The following is a 20,044-nucleotide window of genomic DNA, read 5'->3' on the forward strand; positions in this document are numbered from 1 at the left end:
CACCCGGACCCAAGCCATGCAATGCTATGCATTTTAACATGTATAGGGATAGCCGAGCGCTAACCATCTGCTGGCGTCCATGGCCATCGTGGCGTGTGGGTGCCGTGGGCATTCGCCGCCGGATACTGTACAGCGGCGCCGCAAATTTGACCCGCACATAGACAGGTCAGGGGTTCGTGGAAAGTTCTGCTACAGTCGAAAAACTTCGGCCCCGTAAATCAGCCGTGGAGAGCAACGATTGGCTGAAATGACTGCCCACTTCAACTTCGTGCTGGCGCATATTTGGTACATGTATCAATACATGTCCCTCATCGCACATTATTGCTCCTCAATGGCCATCGCCCCGGTTTCACTGAGCTACCTAAAAGCTGGTACTGAAGCTCCCCGGTCCGCCTTCTTGTTGCGCCGTGAAGGGGCGCGATGAATGCTTGCAAAGGGACGCAGTCCAATTTTGGCACGAACCCAACTCCATCAACGTCGGATGCAGGTTGATGAGCCTCAATTGCTCCAGCAGCGGGCTCACTTGCAAAACTGAGTTGCGAGCTTCTGTAGCCCTGCACGGCGGAAGTCTATGTAGGTGGATGTAACACTGTACAGTGTACAGTGTACAGTACAGTACATGTAATTTACCTACCGTGGCAGGCGACGCTAGCGCGGCGAAGCGGTGCCCGCTTTGCAGGCGCAGCTGAGACTAGTCTCTTGCAGGGAGGACCATTCAGACATGATCACCATGCTCGCTGCGTCACAGGCTGTGACTCACAGCGCCAATCTCGCCAGCAAGGCTCGCTGGCGACGGCAGCTGAGGTCGGAAGAAGAGGCTCCTTCAAAGTCTCATTTTGAGACCGCGTATTGTGCGGCGCGCAAGTCGAACGGCTAGGCTCGTCCAGCATTGCGCGCGAAGAGGCACGTTTGCGGGCAAAAGATACTTTTCGGTTACGATTGGCCGGTTCGAAAGAAAATGCAGCGAACGAAACGGCAGTGCTTGAAGTTGGTGGATGGTGCGTGTCTGTCGCTATGAATGAGTGGCATACAAAGCTCGACCGACTTCATGCTGTCAACGCTTCATGCACAGAAGCTCCGTTGCCTGCGTCCATACTGCTGTGTTATTTCAGTCATGGTCGTAGCTAACGCCTTAATGCTCGGGCTGGATGTGGGCGATGTCCCAGGGGCCAAGAATCTCACTGCAACAAGGGACACAAAAAGAACGAGTGATCGTGCGTCAGTCGCGGGATGCACATCACCACGGCAGAAAAAATGAAATCGATGGAAAGCTTCACGCACTTTTTGGACTCCTGCACGTGCATGAACCAGAGCGGGCACACGAAGGCCAGGAAGAGCACGAAGGCGCCCGCTAGAACACTCAGCAGGCCCGACAGCTGCCAGGTCAGTGCCGACGAGAGCGCGAACAGCGCGACCGCCGTTGTGAGGTGCAGCCGCTCCGAGTGGCGCTACACCGAAACAAAACACGAAAACGAACGGGCAGCATTAGAAAACTGAATTTGCTAGCGCAGTCACCATTATCCATGGACACGCACCTTGACTTCGCGCTGGAAAATGGGAAACATGGCGAAGATCTCGATTGCCAGTAGCACGAAGGCGAACACGTGCTCATTGGACTGCAGCCTTGATCCTAGCAGTACCGCGGTGAAGATGGCGGCGTTTAGTGAGATGGTGCCGCTGAAGCTGAAACACGCATCAATATATAAACACGGAGACTTGTAAGTGGGGCCGCTGGTCGCTAGATCGAGGTGGCATCCCTACCGTCCGATTCCTGAGTTGACGTAATTGTAATCGTGGGTGATGAGGTGCAAGAGGCCCAAGAATATCGCCAACGCCCAAATCGTGTCGTCCGCGTAAGACTTCGTGAGGGTCCGTAGCACGGGCGACAGCAACGACAACGTGGCGCAGAACAGAAGACAAGAGCTTAGCGTATTCATTGTGTCTACCGAAGAAACAATTTAGCTGCGGTCAGTTAAGCATTGGCACATAACTTGACCGGCAAGAATACTCACGCAAAGGTAGACCAAGGTGAATTCGGAGCACTGCAAAGCCCGTCACCGCGAGGAATACGTCGATGACGCCCAACAGCACAGCGGAGACTGCATCTTGACGGACGAACTCAAACACTGACTGCCAATATCAACAACGCCAAACAGTCCAGTCTTTCGTGAGGCGCTATTCAGTTGCTGCACCCTTCGTTTGTATTTGAAACGCACAAAAAAGATCAAGACGGCGCAAATTTGCTGCGTGATGGCCGCGGACGAGCGAACCATACCCCCGTAGTCGTGATCTTGCACGTTAGCTGTAGTCACAGATTATAATAGAGGATGAGTAGTTGCTTAATAGCACCACATTAAAGACAGCAATGAAAACATACTGTTCGTCCGCATCTGCTCCAGGAATGTTTCATCGACGTAATTGTCCTCGTATGGCTGCGGCGCGTAGAGGATTTTCTTCCATTTGGGCTGCTCAATGAGTGTAATAAGACGTTTAAGCTTTGGTAGCTTGTGTGCTTGGATGCAGAGATAGAGCACAGCCTCACCTTCGCCGCCGACACTGCCATTATTCGAGGGAATTGTGGGGTGACGTTTATTGGTCGAAAATCTGATATTACATCCAAGTATGATGTCACTGAGTTAACGCTTCCATTTTGACGACGGCATTCATCAGTCAGTTTTAAGCTAAACGGCCAGCTGACCGCTTGCGCTACACACTCCCACGATCCAACGCCATGTCTTCACAATTGCTACAAGCAGTAGCTCTTCTTGCTGGGGGTTTCAGCGGTTGCAACAAGCGGCTTGTTGGGTGGCAAGAGCTGGTTGGCAATCCAGGTCATTATGAGTTGGCAATGCCATGTTGAAGTGAGCGATGTTTTAAGCATTTTTTATTGGTGCCGAAATAGCGTTTTAACGAGATCCATAATCGCTGCAGATTGGTTAAAATATTTAAATAAATGATTGGATGGGCGGGGACCGGCCCCCTAATTAGTCACCCTAAAGTAGCGGGCTACTAAACAGACGGCCATTCCATTTCCGTCATAAATTCAGACCTATGGATCACTTGACCCAATAGGCAGCCCTACTTGTCAGGTAGGGCGTTAGTTTCCTTACTCATTGAGTTTAAGCCAAATTCTTGTTGACCCGTCCGACCTTCTCCTATATCTGTTGCAAAATCCTCGCGTACAACATCCATAGCAATTACTAATATGATAGGGTAAATTTGCCAAAGGCAAGTTGAAGTGGATGCTATGTAAGTACATGTACTCAGTAACTCATCTTCTGCGGAGCCGAGCACCAGGGGCAGTTGCCGAACTGCTTAACCCACTTGTTCCACGTCTCACGGTCAGCAATAACCTTGCAGGTGGCGCAATGCACAGTCGTCTTGGCAGCAACAGGAAAGCCCGTGACAATACACGACTCGGACGCCGTCTTACACTCTGGACACTGCAGAGCCGCCTCATAGATGCTGGCCTTGCAATGCAGACACGCGCGTTCGGGTAGCTTCTCGGCCACCTGCTGGTCCATTGAGATCGTCAGCACCCAATCGCGGATCTCCTCACGAGCGCTTTCTTCAGCAAGATAGTGCACTTCCGGTAGAGCAAAGTCGAGGGGCGATGGGATGTCAGTACCAATGAAGTCGGTGTTGTCCAGGTCGCTAGCATCGCCATCATCAATAGCCTCACATAGATCGAGATAGCGGTTGAAGTATACGAAGGCGGCGCTGAGCCATTTCTTCTTCCTCGCGGCCGCACCAGCAAGGTAGAACATCTTGTCAGCGGGTAGAACAGCAACAAAGCGCAGCAGTGACATACTGATCTTGGCTACCAGATCGTCCAGCCCAGCGTTTGCTGCCTGGTGCTTGATGGCGAAGAAGTGCGTCACCAGTAGCCACTGCTCAATCTTCTGTACTCGCGAGCTGGGGAACTCCTTGTTATTCGCACGCAGATCTTTGACAAGTTTGCGCAGGCATTTGACCAGCTCTGGCAACGCCGCTTGGTGTTCAGAATCCTCTTCGATGGTGTAGCCACATGCAAGCGTCTTCTGGACGAGTCTCTCTGTCATATCCAGAGCCTCCGAGTCAAGAGGAATGCCATAGTCAGAGATGGTCTTGATCGCCGTAGACATCTCGCCATGCTCGCACAGTCGCGAGCACCGAAGAACGAGGTACTTCGCCAGCGACCCAGCACTATGCTTGGCTGCTGAAGACAACACTTTGTCCCATTCCCCACGCTGCATCCACGCATCCAGAGCATTAGTACCGCGTCCTGCGTCATCACCTTCAGCACTGAGCGTCGACTCCTTTTTCTCTGCAGAGTAGTGCATCTTGGTATCTGCTGACGGAGTGTACGAGCTTGTAGCCATCTTGGCCTCTGCAGGGTGGTGCGAAGCTGATCCAAAGGCACTAGCCTGTTGTGCTCGCTCGAGACGAGGTAACAGCTCGGGGGCATGCTGCTCGCACAGCTTCTGAGCGGCAGCCCAGTTATTGACGCGCAGATAGCAATCCAGGGCCTCGTTCATCTTGTCAATAGACTGGAAATGCTCAGCAGCGGAGTCGAAGCGAGACATTCCAAGGAGGCGTGACGCCACCTCCTCCACGATCGACTTGTAGCGACTCGGGTCGTGCTTAGCGCACAGCTCGATGGCCTTCGCCCAGAGCTCTTCCAGCTCTCCAAGGTCGCTGATCTGGTCAATAGAAATCGACAAATACGCGTCGATTGCCTGAACATACTGCTGCGAGGCCACCCACATCTCACACGCCTCCATGAGCTCTTCTTTCTTCTTCGGTCCTCCAGAGAAGATAGCGCGTTGATGAGCCATATTCACCTCCATGAGCTTATGAGGAAGATGCCGCTTAGCAATTCGCACTGCGTCAGCCCACATCGCAGCCTCCAGATACGCGGCAAGAGCCAGCTCTGGTTTCCCGGCACTGAGGAAGAAGCCTTCAGCACGTTGATGTTCCTTGCGCTCAATCCAGAGTCTCGCTTGAGCGATGAACACGTCAGCCACAGACGCCGGGTCCGCGCTTTCCGCGACGCGCATGGCGTTTTGCCAGTCCTGTTGGTGCACATACATGTCCAGCGCTTCACGAGGTTTCCCAGCCTTGATGAACTCTTCCTCTGCTTCCTTAAAGCGTTCCTCATCCTCGAAAAACAGCGCATGTTTGAGATGCACCTCCGGTAGCTTTTTGGTGGCACAATTGCGTGCAAGCTCGAAGGCGTGCTCGAACGCTCCACTTTCAATAGCGTAGTCTATTGCCGGCTCGATGAGTCCAAGACGAGTGAGCAGCTTAGCGCCTTGTTCACCTCCGAGATCCATGGCCCAAGCATAAGCCACACGCTTCGAGGCGTTGATCCCGCCGTGGAACTTGGCAACACGAATCGCTTCATCCCACATATCGTTCGTCCGGTACATGTTGACAGCAGCTTGCCACTCTCCAGCTTCAGCAAAGTGGTGTTCTGCTTCCTTGTAGTTGCCTTCATGCTCCAATTGCTGAGCCAAGTACAGATGCGTGTCTTTAAGAAGATCCTTCCGATATTTGGTCACGAGTCGGATCATTTGTTCGTAGTTCTTGTGGTTCTTGTACATGTTGATAGCCAGATCTGGCTCGTTGACAGTCAGGAAGAGCTTCTCAGCTTCTTTGAACTTCCCAGCTCGCTCCATGCGGTGTGCTTGCTCCACGTACAGTCTCTCGGTCTCGTATTTATCCAAGTGGTTGAGTGCGACCTGGTAGGCAGCATCCCATTTGTTGGCTCGAGTGTACATCTCGACGGCATCACGAGCAGCGTCCGCCTTGATGAAGCATCGCTCAGCCTGCTCTAGATTGCCTGCTTCCTGGTAGTGACGAGCAAGGCGACGGTAGTATGGTAGAGACACATCGTCCTCCAGTGTCTCTACAAGTTGACTGGCCTTAGCCCATTGTCGTGAGTTAAGTGCAGCCTCGACTGCCTTGGTTGGCACATTGCCTTCGATGTAGTGATTAATTGCCATGTCCATTTGCTTTTGTGATACGAGATAGTCGCCCCATGCCTCCTCTAGACGCAATACCTTGTCAGGGAAGTGCTTCCGCGAGAGCTCAACAGCTTTACGGAATGCATTCGCCTTGATAAATGCAGCAAGGGCACGACTCTCCTGCTCCATTCGCTCAAACTGGTCGCCTGCTTTCTCGAACATCCCAGCCGAGTATAGTGCATCAGCCACAGTCTCCATCAGCTGCTTATGGTCGCGACCGAGATTTCTCTGGTTCAACAACTGCGCAGCTTTTGCTGGTAGCCCTCCTTTTAGATAGAGACTCACTGCACCGGTATAGTCGCCGTCCTTGACCTTCACAGCAGCGGCCTTTTCTTCTTGACGAGACTCCACAAGGTATTCATAGTAGCTTCTCTTCATCTGTTCGCAACCGGAATGGTTCTTCGTCTCAGCAACGCGGATAGCATCTTCCCATTTGTGCAAGTGCTGGTACATCTCAATAGCTTCATCAACTTGACCCTGTGCCAGCAGCAAATGCTCGGCACTACGGTAGTCGTTCTTAAGCACCGCAAGACGCGCTCGAACTTTCCAGTGAGCAAGTCCGTTAAGACGATCTTTCTCCTGCCAGTCCAGCTTATTGAGCTTTCTCAAATACCTCGAACGCGTGACGTCTCCAAGAGCAGCAGCACAGCGTTCAGCAATGCGATGATCGTTCTGGGTCAACGCTTCTTGGCTCAGTTGACTCCACATAGCCTCAGTCTCAGGTGTAAGCTCGAGAGGCTCAAGAATCGACATGGCATTCACAAGTTGTCCGTCATCTACAGCAGCACCGAATGCTATCAGTGACTCGTCAAGCTGGTAGGAAGCCGTGTTCATTCCTTCGTCCACGATCACTTCGGTACGTCCATTGCCGCGTTCGATCTGCTCGACGTCTCCCTTGATCTGGTAGATTGTGGCTTTGTCCGGCGCACGGATATTGTACCAGACAGACAAGTTGCCTCGATTCTGCGCTACAACCACGTCCGATTCGGGGACCCACTGCACGTAGTTGCAGTAGTTTAGTAAGGTGCTGCGCTTTTGGGTATCGATATCAAACAGGTGCAGTTGACGTCGTTTATCACGGAACAAGAGCAAGTTGCCACGAGAGTTAAGCTCCAACCAGTCCACACGAGAATCGTGGTTGACTGTGGAAGCTCCACGGGCGTGGAGGTCGGTGATACAGATTGTCTGGAGGTCCAGTAGATACGCAACTTTCTTGTTCTCCTGGGGTGTAATGGGGTCGCCATTTTGTGGCATGGGGAGTGGGGGACGCTCGTTGATGCGTACACTCAGCAAGTGCGTGTTAAGGTGTTCTGTTCTCACTGATCCCAAGAGTTCGTTTTGTCCGTATTCAATCAGAGATAGCTCACCAGCTTGGTAGACGATGCAGACGCTTTCGTTGTCCAGCATATATTTCTCTGCGCCAGTGGACTGCCACTGCACCTCGCTAATACGTGCCGTATCCAGATCCCCAACGAGGAGGGTGTTGGTGGTGTTGCCGACCAGGAATCGGTCTTGGAACACGTTCAGCTTCGTGATTTCGCAGCCAAAAGCAGAGCGCACAACGACTCGCGCTCCGGTAGCGAGTCGTTTGACGATCACTTGGCTTAACGACACGTATGTGAACTCAAACTTGCCTTTGTAGCGGTAGCGGCGTACGCAGGCGTCATACAAATCCAGAGCTCCGCAAACAGACCCAACAGCTAGCCGACTACCGTCGTGCTTCCAAGCTAATGCTGTGACAGAGTACAGATTGGGAATGCTTTTGGACCCCACGAGCTCCCAAGACTCGGTTTTTTGCTGGTAGTTAAACGTGTAGAACGAGTCGAAGTTACCCACGACTACCGACTCACCCGTCGGGTTGAACACACTGCACGTGAACTCACCACATTTTTCATCGCTGGAGTAGTCGAAGGTGCGCAGTTGGGCGCCATCCTTGTCGTAGAATGAAACCCGACGATCGTTACCCGCTGCGACGATGCTCTCACCCCACGCGAGAGCGTATGGCACGCAGGAGTGTACTACAAGCTTCGCGTGTGTAGGACCACCTGTCACATCGTCGAAGATGAAGCGATAGATGGCTCCATCATAGTGCGCCGAAAGGATGGCGGTGCCCTCGGGGTTGCTGCATACACGGGACACGTACGACCCGGTAGCGTACAGTGTGGCCGGTTTGTTGCTACGCAACTGACCGACTTTCACCTTGCCGTCTGCCAGGCCGAAGACGATCTCGTTAGGGTGTGTGCTGGGCCACGTGAGTGTCGTCACGGAGCATGGCTGTAGAAACTTGTTGCAAATGCTCTTCTTATCCTGGTGGTATGGGTCAGTAACAACGGTTAGCTAATCTAGCGTCGTAATAGGTGAACAGGCTCTTCGTACCCCAAATTCTAGGCCAATTTTGTAGACAAAGACGATGTTATCGCTCTGTGCCACCGCGAGTTTGGACGAATCCGGCGAGAACTCAAGTGCACGCACGATGTAATTCTTGTCACCTTTGTCTGCTGGTTTGGTGGAAAACTTATCCTTGCGCTCTCCAGTTTGTCCGTCGAACAAATGCACAACGCGGTCTACTGTAACTACTGCAAGCCTGCGGTTGTTCGGCGAAAAGGCAATGGCCGTGACCTTGCACATGCCCTCAGTGGCCTGTAGTAGCGACGTCAAGTGACGCAGCTGCATCTTGCCGTCGTCTCTTCACCTTTAGCTCCTTGCCGTGCGTTGAATTGAAGTTGGCGTCTTTTGATCAATGCGATCTTGAAGAGACACATGCAGTCACTATATCGAGGACAAAAACCTCGATTTAATGACAGGTAGCCATCGTTTTGGCTGGTCAAAGTGCAATGGACTCAATGGAAGCAGAGCTGGAGCAGGCCAAACGCGAGGCTACACTGCAGGCGCGCCGACGCGAGGAGCTTGACACGCTCAAGCAGCAGCGCATAGAGCGTGCCAAGACTTCTACCTCCGCCAGTTTCAGCGGTAAGCAGAAAAAGCAGCAGCTGCGTGCACGCAAACAGCGTTTGGCCTCTCGTCGAGATGAGGCGGCGGCGCTGGATCTACAAAGCGCGCAGTACGAGGAATTTTATGCCGACAAACTTGAAACGGCTGAGGAGGTGGAGGTCGACCTCGAAGTCGAGGCGTTCCGCGCCGAGCCTGACTTCTTCGTGCGCAATAATGACCTGGACAATGACCTCAGCTCTCGACTAAAGCTTACCGTGGCGTTGGGCAAGAACAATAAAGATGCAGTGGGCAAGGAACTCTCTAGCTTCTTCGTTAAGGAGACTAAGGAGCAGATCCAGCTGAGACTTATGGAAGGGCAACGTCCGTTGGACTTGGCCAAGAGAGAGACGCCTCTGCTCGCCACAGTGAGCGAACGGGACCCCATTCTGGACCATCCCAAGAGACCCAAGTGGACATACAGCATGTCCAAGGAGAAAGGTTTGTACAGATGAAGCTGTGCGTGTTTATTGTGTCTTATTCGATGTGTGTGTGTGTGTGCTGGCAGTGGACAACAATGAGAGTCTCATGTTCGACCAGTGGCTTACGAAGATTCACGATAAATACGACAACGAACACTTGAACCACTTTGAGCACAACTTAGAGGTCTGGCGTGAGCTGTGGCGTGTCACAGAGCGTGCCACGCACGTTGTGGTCGTGGCTGATGTGCGCAACCCTTTGCTGCACATTCCAGCGTCTGTGTACGACCTGGTCACGAAGGAGTTGAAGAAACCAATGGTTGTGGTACTCAACAAGGTTGACTTGATCCCAACTGCTGTAGTGCAGCTCTGGAAGCGCTACTTAGCTGGTCGATTCCCTCTCGTAAAGCTTGTGTGCTTTTCCTCCCGCTCGAACGCCGTGCATGGCGATGACGACGTCAGTACTCGTCGAAGAATACTTAGGTAAAGTACTTATATTGAGCGGCTATCGCTATAAATGTATGCATTGGATTAACAGGCTGTCTTGACTAATGTAGCAAGAAATTGGAGGTAGGAGACGTGTCGGCAGTTAAGGGTGCTGTGGATATTCTCGTGGCTTGTGGGATTGGTGCTTTGGAGGCGCAGCAACTGGCAGAGGAGTTAAATGCGAGCTTGACGGAACAAGAGAGCTTACAGGCGCAATTTGATGCAGTGCAAGAGAAAAAGAAGTCAGTGGGAAAGCGTCGTAGTAGGCGCAAGCAGAAGAATCGAAGCGCTCGCAATGGAAACGCTGGTGGCGATGGAACACCCACGATTCACGAGTGTCAGCACTGCGGATGTGACGAAGCTGTCGTCGCTTGTATGTCGTGTGCAACTGGTGGACGACCGAGCAGTGCCGATGCTAAGGTTAAGGACGAAGCAGATGCCATTGCTCGAGGTTATTTGCTGTGCGCTCGATGCGAGCTTGAGGAGCATACAGAGCTTAAGGGCCATTTCCAGGTCCGTCTGCAGTCGGCGCTGGCAGCAGAGTCGACTGACCCATCTGTGCCAGGCAGTGCTGGAGCTATCGGCCAGGCTAACACGCCCAAGGTGACCATCGGACTCATTGGACACCCGAACGTGGGCAAGTCTAGTGTGTTGAACGCATTGGCAGGCAAGAAGATCGTCAGTGTATCGCACACTCCAGGGCATACGAAGCGACTTCAGACGATTATGATCTCGCCAGAGATCTGCATTTGCGATTGTCCTGGACTGGTGTTTCCCTTTGCTGGCGTTCCAAAGTATCTCCAGGAGCTCAGTGGACTGTACCCGTACTCGCAGGTAAGGTAGACTACAGTAGTGATGCCATGATGTTACATAGCTGTGTCCTGACTGGTTAGTTGTGGTGTTTGCTAGATTCGGGAGCCTTACTCCGCAGTCCGCTTCCTCGCAGAGCACGTCATTCTGGAGAAAGTCTTGGATCTAAAGCCACGTACACAACATTTTGATGGCATAGAGGAAGAACTGGTTCGTGAACTTCAGTCCTGATTGCATCCGTCGCTAGTTTCTGACGAACTGTTCTGTGTGATCTTCTCTTGTGTAGGAATGGACACCATGGACATTGTGTGAAGCATACGCAGAGAAGCGCGGCTACCGCACAGACCGTCGTGGCAGACCTGATCATCAGCGTGCTGGATCAGAGTTGGTTCGCGACACAGTCGATGGCATTCTGCCTCTCTTCTTTCTTCCACCTGACTACACTGGCAAGGATATCACTCCGACGAGCATCGCGAAGTATTGCGATCAGGAAGAGGCTTCACTCAAGAGTGATGGGAAGTACGAGAAGGCGTAGAATATATATTTGGTCTCTGACGAGTTTGGTCACGCCATAATTTTGCACTTTGGTCACGAGACCAAACCGGTTGGTCTCGTTAACGCACGTGTTCAAATATGCCCTTGGTCACGTACGACAGCAACAAGAAAACCCAAACGCGACCAAAGGCTTTTTGCTCATTTACACAGCTGTAGTGTTAAAGACATAGCCCGCAACGAGCCTCGCGAAACCACGACTATCATCGCGAAACCAACGAGTTGTTACATTTTGGTACATCTATACTTGAAGAGCTTTAAGAATAATCCAGCAAGGGCCTCGCGAAACCAACGAGCTGTTATTAATGAAGGGGCTCCATAAATCTACACACTTCAAGTGTTTAAGTCATAATCCCCCAAGAGCCTCGCTGAACCAACGAGCAGTTTTTTACGGGGTGCGCATGCTTTCAACTCGGTGTGAGTCTCATTTTCAGAATTGCATCCTATAACCGACACTACACATGAGACGCTCGTCACCATCACCTCGGCATCAAAAGCGATGTCAAAGTCCCCGATACTCACCAACCTCTCGTCCCAATACGCGCTCGACAAGCTCTCAATATCCTCATGAAGAGCTTGTTGTAAGCTTGGACGACCCTCTAGCCTCAACCCAGTTGGCAGCGTCCATACAGCTAATGCCACCATCACCGCTCTTGTCCATTGCTCCTACTTCTCGTACAGAGAGGCTACCCCCACAGCCCGCGCAACTGGGTCAATCGAACGTGGCCACACCGCATCAAACTACAGAGATCATAACAAGCTCCAATGATCGGCCTCCACGTCATGCTCGAGGTGGAGATCTGCATGTGCGCTCAGAGTAGCGGCCCCGAGAAGGAAAATCAAAAATTTACCATCAAGGCTTCGAATACACACGCGCAAAAGTATCAGCAGTCAAAATAACGTATAGATGTAGCTTCTATAGGAAGCCCAAACTATGTCCTGGGCTCCTGTTTTACTATGCTGACACAATGACGTACGACTTTGACAACATGGTACCCCATACATGTCGGAGCAGAAAGGTATCTGGGGCTGCGAGTGACGAATCTGTCTGTATCGACATGGAAGAAGAGATGAAAACATTTGTCGATAATTTAGCCGAACAAGATGTTCCAGCTAACAAGATATGGACTCTGGCTTACGAAAAGTTTTACGAAAACTCGATTGGAGTTGTCCGTGGTCTCTCACGAATTCAAGTGATCGCACGTGTGGGAAAGTCAAAATCGGGAACAAATATTTTTACCTTGTTGGAGAGTCCCGAAAGAGTAAAAGTATTCGGTACCAACATGGGTTTCCTTCAATTTCACTACGTTTGGCACGATGACATTAGAGCAAAGCAAAATAAGTCTGGCATTGAGCGATTGATCGGTTGGGCGCATCCCGAACTTCGAAATCTCCTTCGAATTGACGGTGCCCATTTATTTGTCGATGGCACGTTCCGGTGCACACCCAAAGGATATCACCAGTTTGTGACCCTCATGATGTATGATCAGTATACGGAGCTATACGTACCTGTATTTTTTACGCTGGCAACAAATAAAACGGAAAAGCTGTACAATAAAATGTTCAAGTGCATCGAGTTTTCGTTGGGGAAAAAACCAAATCCAGCGAACGTGGTTTGTGACTTTGAAGCAGCCTTGATTTTTGCAATACGTGATAATTTTCCGTCAACACGCATTGTTGGCTGCATTTCAAGCAGGCGTGTAGCAGGAAACTAAAGGAGTACAGTATGCCGAAAGATGAATCTGCAATTGCGATGTCTTTTGGAGTATTTGACATGCTCACCGTAGTTGACCCAGACAAGATTTCGGTACAGGGGGTTGCGTGGGTTAAACGCGAGATTAAAAAGCGTTGCGATCGGAAAAGTATTACGTATTCTCGGGAAAAGTGGAATAAGTTTTGGGCATACTTTGCCAAAACATGGTTAGAAACCTACCCTCCCGATCTTTGGAATATATATGGCGTTCAACGTCAAATCGTGAATCGGACTAACAATCATCTAGAGAGGTTTCACCGGGAGCTGAATGCGAGGATAAAGACTCATCCGTCACTTAATAGTTTCGTCCGCGTCATTGAACAATTTGCAAGGGAGTATGTTGTACTGCGCAAAAGTATTATATCTGGTGATGCTACCGCTCCTGTGCGACCTCCAATGCGATTCCCAAAAGCGGCGGCTTTGCCCAACGTCAGCGATATCGAGGCATCACCCAGCGAGGATGAGGACGATGCATCTCTCGGTAGTGATGATAGCGACGCGGCCCCCAACTTGTCTGACGAAGATCTCGGTATTGTGTACGACAACTCATTTGATTATGAGGAAGAAGAGAAAGCAGACGGATCTTAAAAACATGAATTATATATGATTTTACAGCATCTAATGACATGTCGATTTGAGCACGGGTTGTCACACGCTTCAATATATAATGATCGAGCCGATACGTAGAATCATTATGTCCCGTTGATAAAGATCTACGATGTCGGGTGACTTGATTTATACTTTTCCATGACAGTATTAGGCACATACTTGTTATCAAGATGTTAGTCGAGCCGCCAGCGATGTCTGCCGGCAGAACTAGTGAAAGCACCAACGATACTAATCGCTACCGGCACAGTTGTACTTGCTATCAGCATACTTACCGGGTTAGTTGCACTTATTCAAACAGTAAATAATTTACGATACAAATCTCTGGCGGTTGCGTAGTACTATTAGATCTCAATTGCATAAGTCTGAGGGGGCCTGCACTAACGGAGGTAGCAGTCGCAGAGCTGACAAGAACACCAAGTGTTATCCATCGCCGAGGTCAAGTTTGATTAGACCACGTGACCAAACGATTATTTTTGAGCGGGACCAAAATCGTCAGAGACCAAGGAGGATGATTACCCGAGAAGGAGAGCAACAGCTCTGACGAAGAGGAGGAGGAATCTGTCGCACAACCTGCACGGGGAAAGAACCAGTCCGCGCCAGTGAACGCATTCAGTCTGCTCGACTCAGACTCGAGTGATGAAGATAGCGACGACGAGTAGAAATTCACACACCAGCCTTCCACGACAAAATGGGCCAGCTATGAGCTGCATGGAAGGAATAAACTGTCTATTCTGCTATTCTGTCCGCTCTTGGACCTGGACACATACATGTGCCTATCTGGTGATATAATACAGCCTAGCACGCTCCACATCTTCCACGGGGCATTCCTCCAGCTCAGCGGCGGCATCGGCAACATCTTCTGCTGGCAGTTTAACTTTTTCAAAGTTTAGCCCCGAGTTGATGATCTGCTTCTGTACTAGGTCATGTGTCACTTCGGCACGAGGAATGTGGCACAGCACGAATGCTCGCTCGACATCATCGTCCGATGCCAGCACCCGAGTCACCGTAGCGAAAAGAAGCGGCAGCAGCTCGCTCTTGTAAAGCACGTCACCAGCCAATACGACGTCCACATCCGTCAGAGCGCCAGGAAACTCCTTTAGCAACGTCTGCGCAGACGGCTCATCGCCCCAAAACAGCGAGCGAGCAGTCACGACATCTTCCGCCTCATTCACTTGCACGTTCTTCGCCAATAGTTCCACTACTTCTTCATCACCGTCGGTAGCCAAACACTTGACTGCTCCAAGCTTGGACGACACGATGCTGCAGATGCCAGTGCCAGCTCCCAGCTCCAACACACGTTTACCACGCACGAGCTCTGGGTGGCGCCACAGATACTGCGACAGTCCCATCAACAGTCAGTACATTGTTTGCAATATCTGCGCAATACAATTGTGAACATTGTTTACCCGTGAGAGGAAATGCGAGCCCGTCCAGAGGCGTGTGCCTGAAATCTCCGTCACGTTGGCATCCATCTCGGCCAGCATAAAGAGCGATGCAGCCACCGGAAGCTCCTCCATCTGGAATACCTGAACCTCCAGGTCGCCCACGACCACGCGCTTAGTCTCGTACTCCACGCATGCGCGCCAGTCGGCCTCGTCCGATGAGGTGGATGCTACACGGTTCCGTGACTTAGCCATTTGCGTCGAATAAGCTTTTGGCCAGTCAAAAACGTAAACAAAACCGAATCTGCCAATTAACGGTTCTGATTTCGGAATTCGCAGGATAGGCTAACCCCTTAGGTGTCCACTGGATACTATCCGGTACGACAGAGTGTAAGGCCGATATCAAATTTTGATAGAATGGTACCGGAAATAGAGCAATTTGATGCAAAACGCTCTATTTCCGGTACCATTTTCATCCTGGCGTGCGACGCTCAGTGGGCGAAGAGAGGGAGGAAATCGACGATCCTGACGGTGCCATCGCTCATGAAGCCGCAACCTCTTAGAGGACAAAGCCCTGGAGTCTGAGCTGACAATAAGTGCACTAATGCTGCGTGTTGTGAACGAGCTAGATCACTGATGGCGTCTGTCTATTCATTGTTGGTCGTGACCAGACGACGACACGTGTACGCAGCTCAGTGGAGAGTGACGTGAAGACACTCGCTCAAGACGAGGGTAAGCGCAGCGTGGGAGAAAGATATGACGCAGAAGAAGACAGTGATGTAGCTCCCACGCTGCCAACCGAGGGCGAGGCTCGACAGTTTGAAGTCACAACGGTAGGTAGGAGCCCAGACGTACAGCTGAAGGACAGGGCTGCGTCATCGAATCCAGATCCCGCGAAGAAGAGGAGGCCGACGAACAAGACGCTCGCGGGTCATGGAAACTCGAAGCAACGGACGGTCGAGCCTCATAAGAAGCGCTTGGCGTTTACCATCGCCCAGATCTGCATGCAGTCCGGCGGACGCTCCAGCGCGGCCGCGCATGATTCAGAAGAGGAGCCGGCCAGCTACGTCGAGGAGGCAGACGACGTTGGAGACGACGTATCGATTCACTTAGCACAGGAAGAGGCGTCAGTCGAGCTTGCTGATCTCTCAGATGCCGATGAAGAGTAAGCAGGTCAACATCAATATCGTACCGGATACCGGTGTGTCCGGTACAGTACCACCCGGGTCGGTACCGGATGAGAAAGCTCCAAACCGGATGATACCGGAGCAGCTGGAAAAAACCTGACAGAACGGACATTCGATCAGATTCGCTCCTTGGTGAAGATGGAGCAGTTGCAGCACTGGAAGCCTCTCGAGGGCACGCTGTCGAAGATGAAGGAGTATTTATGAAGGGATTTGGTTGTGTTGATGAAGCGTGGTGCGATTTTTTGACGCCTTAGCGGATCACATCCGTTCTTCGTGGCAGTTACGGTCCAAGTGAGCTTCATACAGTACGGGGCTTAGGAACAAAAAGATGCAAGAGCGTGGGGTTCCTGAAAATGATCCATCACTACTTCTCGCTCACGTTACTGTGTAAACACGGAATTGAGCACCCAAAGAAGAGTAAGGGGAAACGGCAAAGAAAAGTATTCGCTACTTGGGATGTTTCGCCAAGGTGAAAGCTCTTTCGAAGCGTGACGTCTGTGGGAGCTGGAAGGTTTATCATTCGTGACAACGATCGCACAATCATTTGCGAAGTGAAGAGCTGTTTCGGTTTTATTGTGCGAATCGGCGTGTTACGGACCCAGAAGTTCTGCACCAGGTCACAAGATGCATTTGGCAGGCTCGTCCGCGAAGTGATTTTTGCAGCATCTCTGAGAGGAAACAGGTACTTCCTTTTGTCTCTGTTATGAGAGCAAAATGCAATCTTTTTACGTGAAGGGAAGAGCATGGATCTTCGCGATGTTCATAACCTCCTGGCTTCTTTAAATCATGAGAACAGAGGAGGCAAGCCCGACGAAGATAGCACGGTGGCGTTGCTGTCTGAGTTTTGTAAGACGGTCGGGAATTCAGCGGCCGTGTCAGTGAACAACCCGTCCAGTTTAGTTGACGCGGTATGCCTTCAAACGCTTGGACAGAAGAGATTATTTAAAGCTTTTCATTGAAGTTGTGCTTGTGGATTCCACGCACAGAACCAACAGGAACTATTATAAGCTCTTTATAACCCAGTCGATGGTGTCTTCGGGATGGTAGACCAATTTTTTCAGCTGTTGTGTATGTTTGGGAATGATACCGGATGAAAAATATTTTGTACGTTTTGTATCAGTACCGGAGTCAAACAAAACTAATTGTGATGGGGTTTTGGATGTTATATAGGGTCAAAATGTCCAACACGCGCTTGTTGAGAGTGAGACGAAGGACATTTTGCTTGGACCATTTCAAGGAAGTGACTCCGTCATGGAAGAATATCCGTGTGGTGGTAGCCGACAAGGATTTCAAGGAGAAAGACATTCTCGCCGAAGCCTTCCTGAAGCCCGGCAGATCCTTTGCAAATTCCATGTTATCGTCTATCTGTCAGGCATATTTTTAATCCTTGGCAAGCTCAGTTGACTGATCGTATTGTAAGCTATAGGTTAGAAGCAGATGCAGCCGGAGGGCAGATGCAAAGAAGGACATCATTGAAGCGTTGCAGTTGACGATGAAAGCTGAAAGTGCAACGATGCACGATGCGTATCGAGATGACATGATGCGTTCGCTCGCCTACAACAAGAAAGACCCGCTTCTCCAGTACTTTGAATCCAATTCGGAGACATGCAAAGAGGAGTGAGTCGCATAAATAATCACGCCAGCAACCGGATAGAAAGTGGCTGGGGGGGGCCAAACAAGTGGTGGACCGAAAGTACCTCATTGACAAGCTCATCAGTACGTCAGTGTGACACGCCTGCGTGTGCGTGGACGAATCCTGCGAAGGAATCTCCAAGACTTTATTGACCAGATTGATGGAGATTGAAGGATGGAGACGTGGGATGAAGCAACTTCTAGTGCACAGGCAAGGTAACCTTTTAATTCATTCTCACATTTACTATCTACTCCGCAAGTCCCTCTCACTTTCGGATCCGAGCACTCCTCTGCAAGCCACGAGTGTGTCATTTTGATATATCAAATTTGAATTCAAATCGGAATTAAGAGGATCAAGAATGGACAAGGATGAGTACGTGTCGTACACCTTGGTGATAACAGCGGCCACAGCCAACACCGTCGCAGAAACAGCGACAATAAAGATCAAGAAGTTCTATGGTGGCAGCCCACGCGACTGGCTTAAGTGGAGCAGCCAATTTCGGAGTCTGGCTCGCAAGAAGCAGTGGACGGACGAACAGAAGGCGCACAATCTCGTAGCGCTTATCGAAGGAGATATCGAGGCTGAGGTCGAGGTGGCTGCTCGGGAAGCTGCTACCTCTAGAAAAAGCTTCGAAGGGTTCTTCACAGACGTGGGTCTATTGTCGGTTTCACCCGACTTCAGTGAAGATCTAGACAATGAGCTGTGGACGATGGCGAAGCGCCGAGACGAGACAGTGCTCAAGCTTTCACAACGCTTGAAAGAGGATATTCGTATGTTTGCTGAGCTGCTCCAGAATGCTGAGGAAGTGCCTGAAGTGCAGCAGTGCAGATACTTTAAGCGAGGGATGCCTCGCGGCTGGCAAGACAAGCTGGCATCCGCCGGTGTTGTTCATGACACTCTCGGCGAACTCGTGTTGTACTTCTCGCGTCTGGAGAAAGCTGAGCGAGAACAGTCAGCTAGAAACAAGAGCAAGGATATTAGCGGTGGCTCTCCAAACAAGGACCAGCGTCGAGACAAGAACCAGGGTCAATCGTCGCAGAAGAGCTTCCGCAAGGACTGTAAGAAAGGCAGTAATGGCGAAGGAGCCAACGCAAGGAGTGACATGTGGTGTACATTCCATAAAACCGGCTCTCATAATACCAGTGATTGTTACACTCTCAAGAAGAAGGAAAAGCACAAGATAGCGGACACTAAGTCGGAAACAACCAACAAGAAGAAGCACTATCCACGTATCCACAAGGACTTCGAGTCGGACTGGGACAGTGATGAGAACGAGATTAAGTTTGTGGATCTATTGGAGACGAAGGCGAGACCAACGAGCGCGCCGCTGTGTATTCCAGTAAAGCTCCGCCGAGGCGGGTAGACGTTCGAAGCTTTGCTGGGTAGTGGAGCTTCTAAGAGTATTATTAACGGCGGGACACTTGGTGCTAATACGGAACTAGGCCGTAAGTGTATTCCAGCTTCGCCAACTGTCTTTGGGACCATGAATGGTTCGGTCGCCAGTAGCGGTTCTACGATGGTGCAATTTGTTTTCTCGAAGCTCAAGTCCGAATCGGTTATCACGCATAGATTCGAGGTAATTAAAGATAGCAAGGACGCAATGGTGATTGGACGCGACCTTATGAGCGCACTCAGCCTCATTTTAAATTTCAAGGACAAGGTCGTACAGTGGGATGAGTGCAGTCTCAGTCTCAATACAGGCCAGAGCGCGACGGACGAGGCCGTAGACGCCAAGAAGGACCAAGAATTCTCGGATGATTCGAAGGAGGTTGCCAACGGGTCGATCAAACCTGAGCAACTCCTTCCTGATGAATTGAACGGCCAGCTTTCTCAACGCTACCTGGAGCTGCTCGTCCAGTATCGCAAGTTATATGATGGCCACCTTGGACGCATGCGCTTTGACGATTACGAAATACCTATTACGCCTGATTATAAGCCGGTGCACGCGAAGCCGTACACTGTTGCACGCAGCCATGAAGCCAAGGCAAGAGAGAAGATATAGCAATTGATCACCGCTGACGTGCTAGAGCAGATCTACGACAGTGAAGTCGCGGCGCCTGCTTTCTTCTTGGATAAGCCGGACGAATCTTTGAGATTGCTGGTTGACTACCGATGGCTGAACAAATTCCTTCGACGAAGCCCGTATTACGTGCCACGTATACGAGAGGTACTAATGCGACTCTCTAAAGCGATATGTATTTCGACGTTCGACGCTAA

The 20,044-nt window shown here is 50.9% G+C and overlaps 7 protein-coding genes across 7 annotated transcripts; 4 read left to right on the forward strand and 3 right to left on the reverse strand.

Annotated features, from left to right (window-relative positions):
* Nucleotides 1-79: 79 nt before the first annotated feature.
* Nucleotides 80-877, forward strand: PITG_20210 (uncharacterized protein; the record flags this gene model as incomplete). The annotated part of the gene is made up of 3 exons (XM_002895798.1): nt 80-165; nt 553-573; nt 706-877. The coding sequence occupies 3 exons, from the start codon at nt 80-82 to the stop codon at nt 875-877; spliced, it is 279 nt and encodes a 92-aa protein (XP_002895844.1).
* A 255-nt stretch (nt 878-1,132) lies between these two features.
* Nucleotides 1,133-2,836, reverse strand: PITG_20211 (phosphatidylinositol N-acetylglucosaminyltransferase subunit C, putative; the record flags this gene model as incomplete). Its single annotated transcript, XM_002895799.1, has 8 exons — nt 1,133-1,181; nt 1,282-1,448; nt 1,536-1,683; nt 1,762-1,942; nt 2,013-2,130; nt 2,217-2,302; nt 2,378-2,604; nt 2,751-2,836. 8 exons carry the CDS (start codon nt 2,834-2,836, stop codon nt 1,133-1,135), a joined length of 1,062 nt encoding a protein of 353 aa, XP_002895845.1.
* Nucleotides 2,837-3,263: 427 nt separating this feature from the next.
* Nucleotides 3,264-8,681, reverse strand: PITG_20212 (intraflagellar transport protein 172; the record flags this gene model as incomplete). The annotated part of the gene is made up of 2 exons (XM_002895800.1): nt 3,264-8,315; nt 8,385-8,681. 2 exons carry the CDS (start codon nt 8,679-8,681, stop codon nt 3,264-3,266), a joined length of 5,349 nt encoding a protein of 1,782 aa, XP_002895846.1.
* A 170-nt stretch (nt 8,682-8,851) lies between these two features.
* On the forward strand, nt 8,852-11,074 carry PITG_20213 (guanine nucleotide-binding protein; the record flags this gene model as incomplete). Its single annotated transcript, XM_002895801.1, has 5 exons — nt 8,852-9,437; nt 9,505-9,898; nt 9,973-10,735; nt 10,811-10,925; nt 11,037-11,074. The coding sequence occupies 5 exons, from the start codon at nt 8,852-8,854 to the stop codon at nt 11,072-11,074; spliced, it is 1,896 nt and encodes a 631-aa protein (XP_002895847.1).
* A 3,264-nt stretch (nt 11,075-14,338) lies between these two features.
* PITG_20215 (uncharacterized protein) lies at nt 14,339-15,268 on the reverse strand (the record flags this gene model as incomplete). Its single annotated transcript, XM_002895802.1, has 2 exons — nt 14,339-14,959; nt 15,032-15,268. 2 exons carry the CDS (start codon nt 15,260-15,262, stop codon nt 14,399-14,401), a joined length of 792 nt encoding a protein of 263 aa, XP_002895848.1.
* Nucleotides 15,269-15,643: 375 nt separating this feature from the next.
* On the forward strand, nt 15,644-16,176 carry PITG_20216 (uncharacterized protein; the record flags this gene model as incomplete). The annotated part of the gene is made up of 2 exons (XM_002895803.1): nt 15,644-15,663; nt 15,699-16,176. The coding sequence occupies 2 exons, from the start codon at nt 15,644-15,646 to the stop codon at nt 16,174-16,176; spliced, it is 498 nt and encodes a 165-aa protein (XP_002895849.1).
* A 761-nt stretch (nt 16,177-16,937) lies between these two features.
* On the forward strand, nt 16,938-17,815 carry PITG_20217 (uncharacterized protein; the record flags this gene model as incomplete). Its single annotated transcript, XM_002895804.1, has 3 exons — nt 16,938-17,102; nt 17,365-17,459; nt 17,638-17,815. 3 exons carry the CDS (start codon nt 16,938-16,940, stop codon nt 17,813-17,815), a joined length of 438 nt encoding a protein of 145 aa, XP_002895850.1.
* Between the last annotated feature and the right edge of the window lie 2,229 nt (nt 17,816-20,044).

Source organism: Phytophthora infestans, genomic scaffold (assembly GCF_000142945.1).
Source record: "Phytophthora infestans T30-4 supercont1.131 genomic scaffold, whole genome shotgun sequence".
Lineage (NCBI taxonomy): Eukaryota > Oomycota > Peronosporomycetes > Peronosporales > Peronosporaceae > Phytophthora > Phytophthora infestans.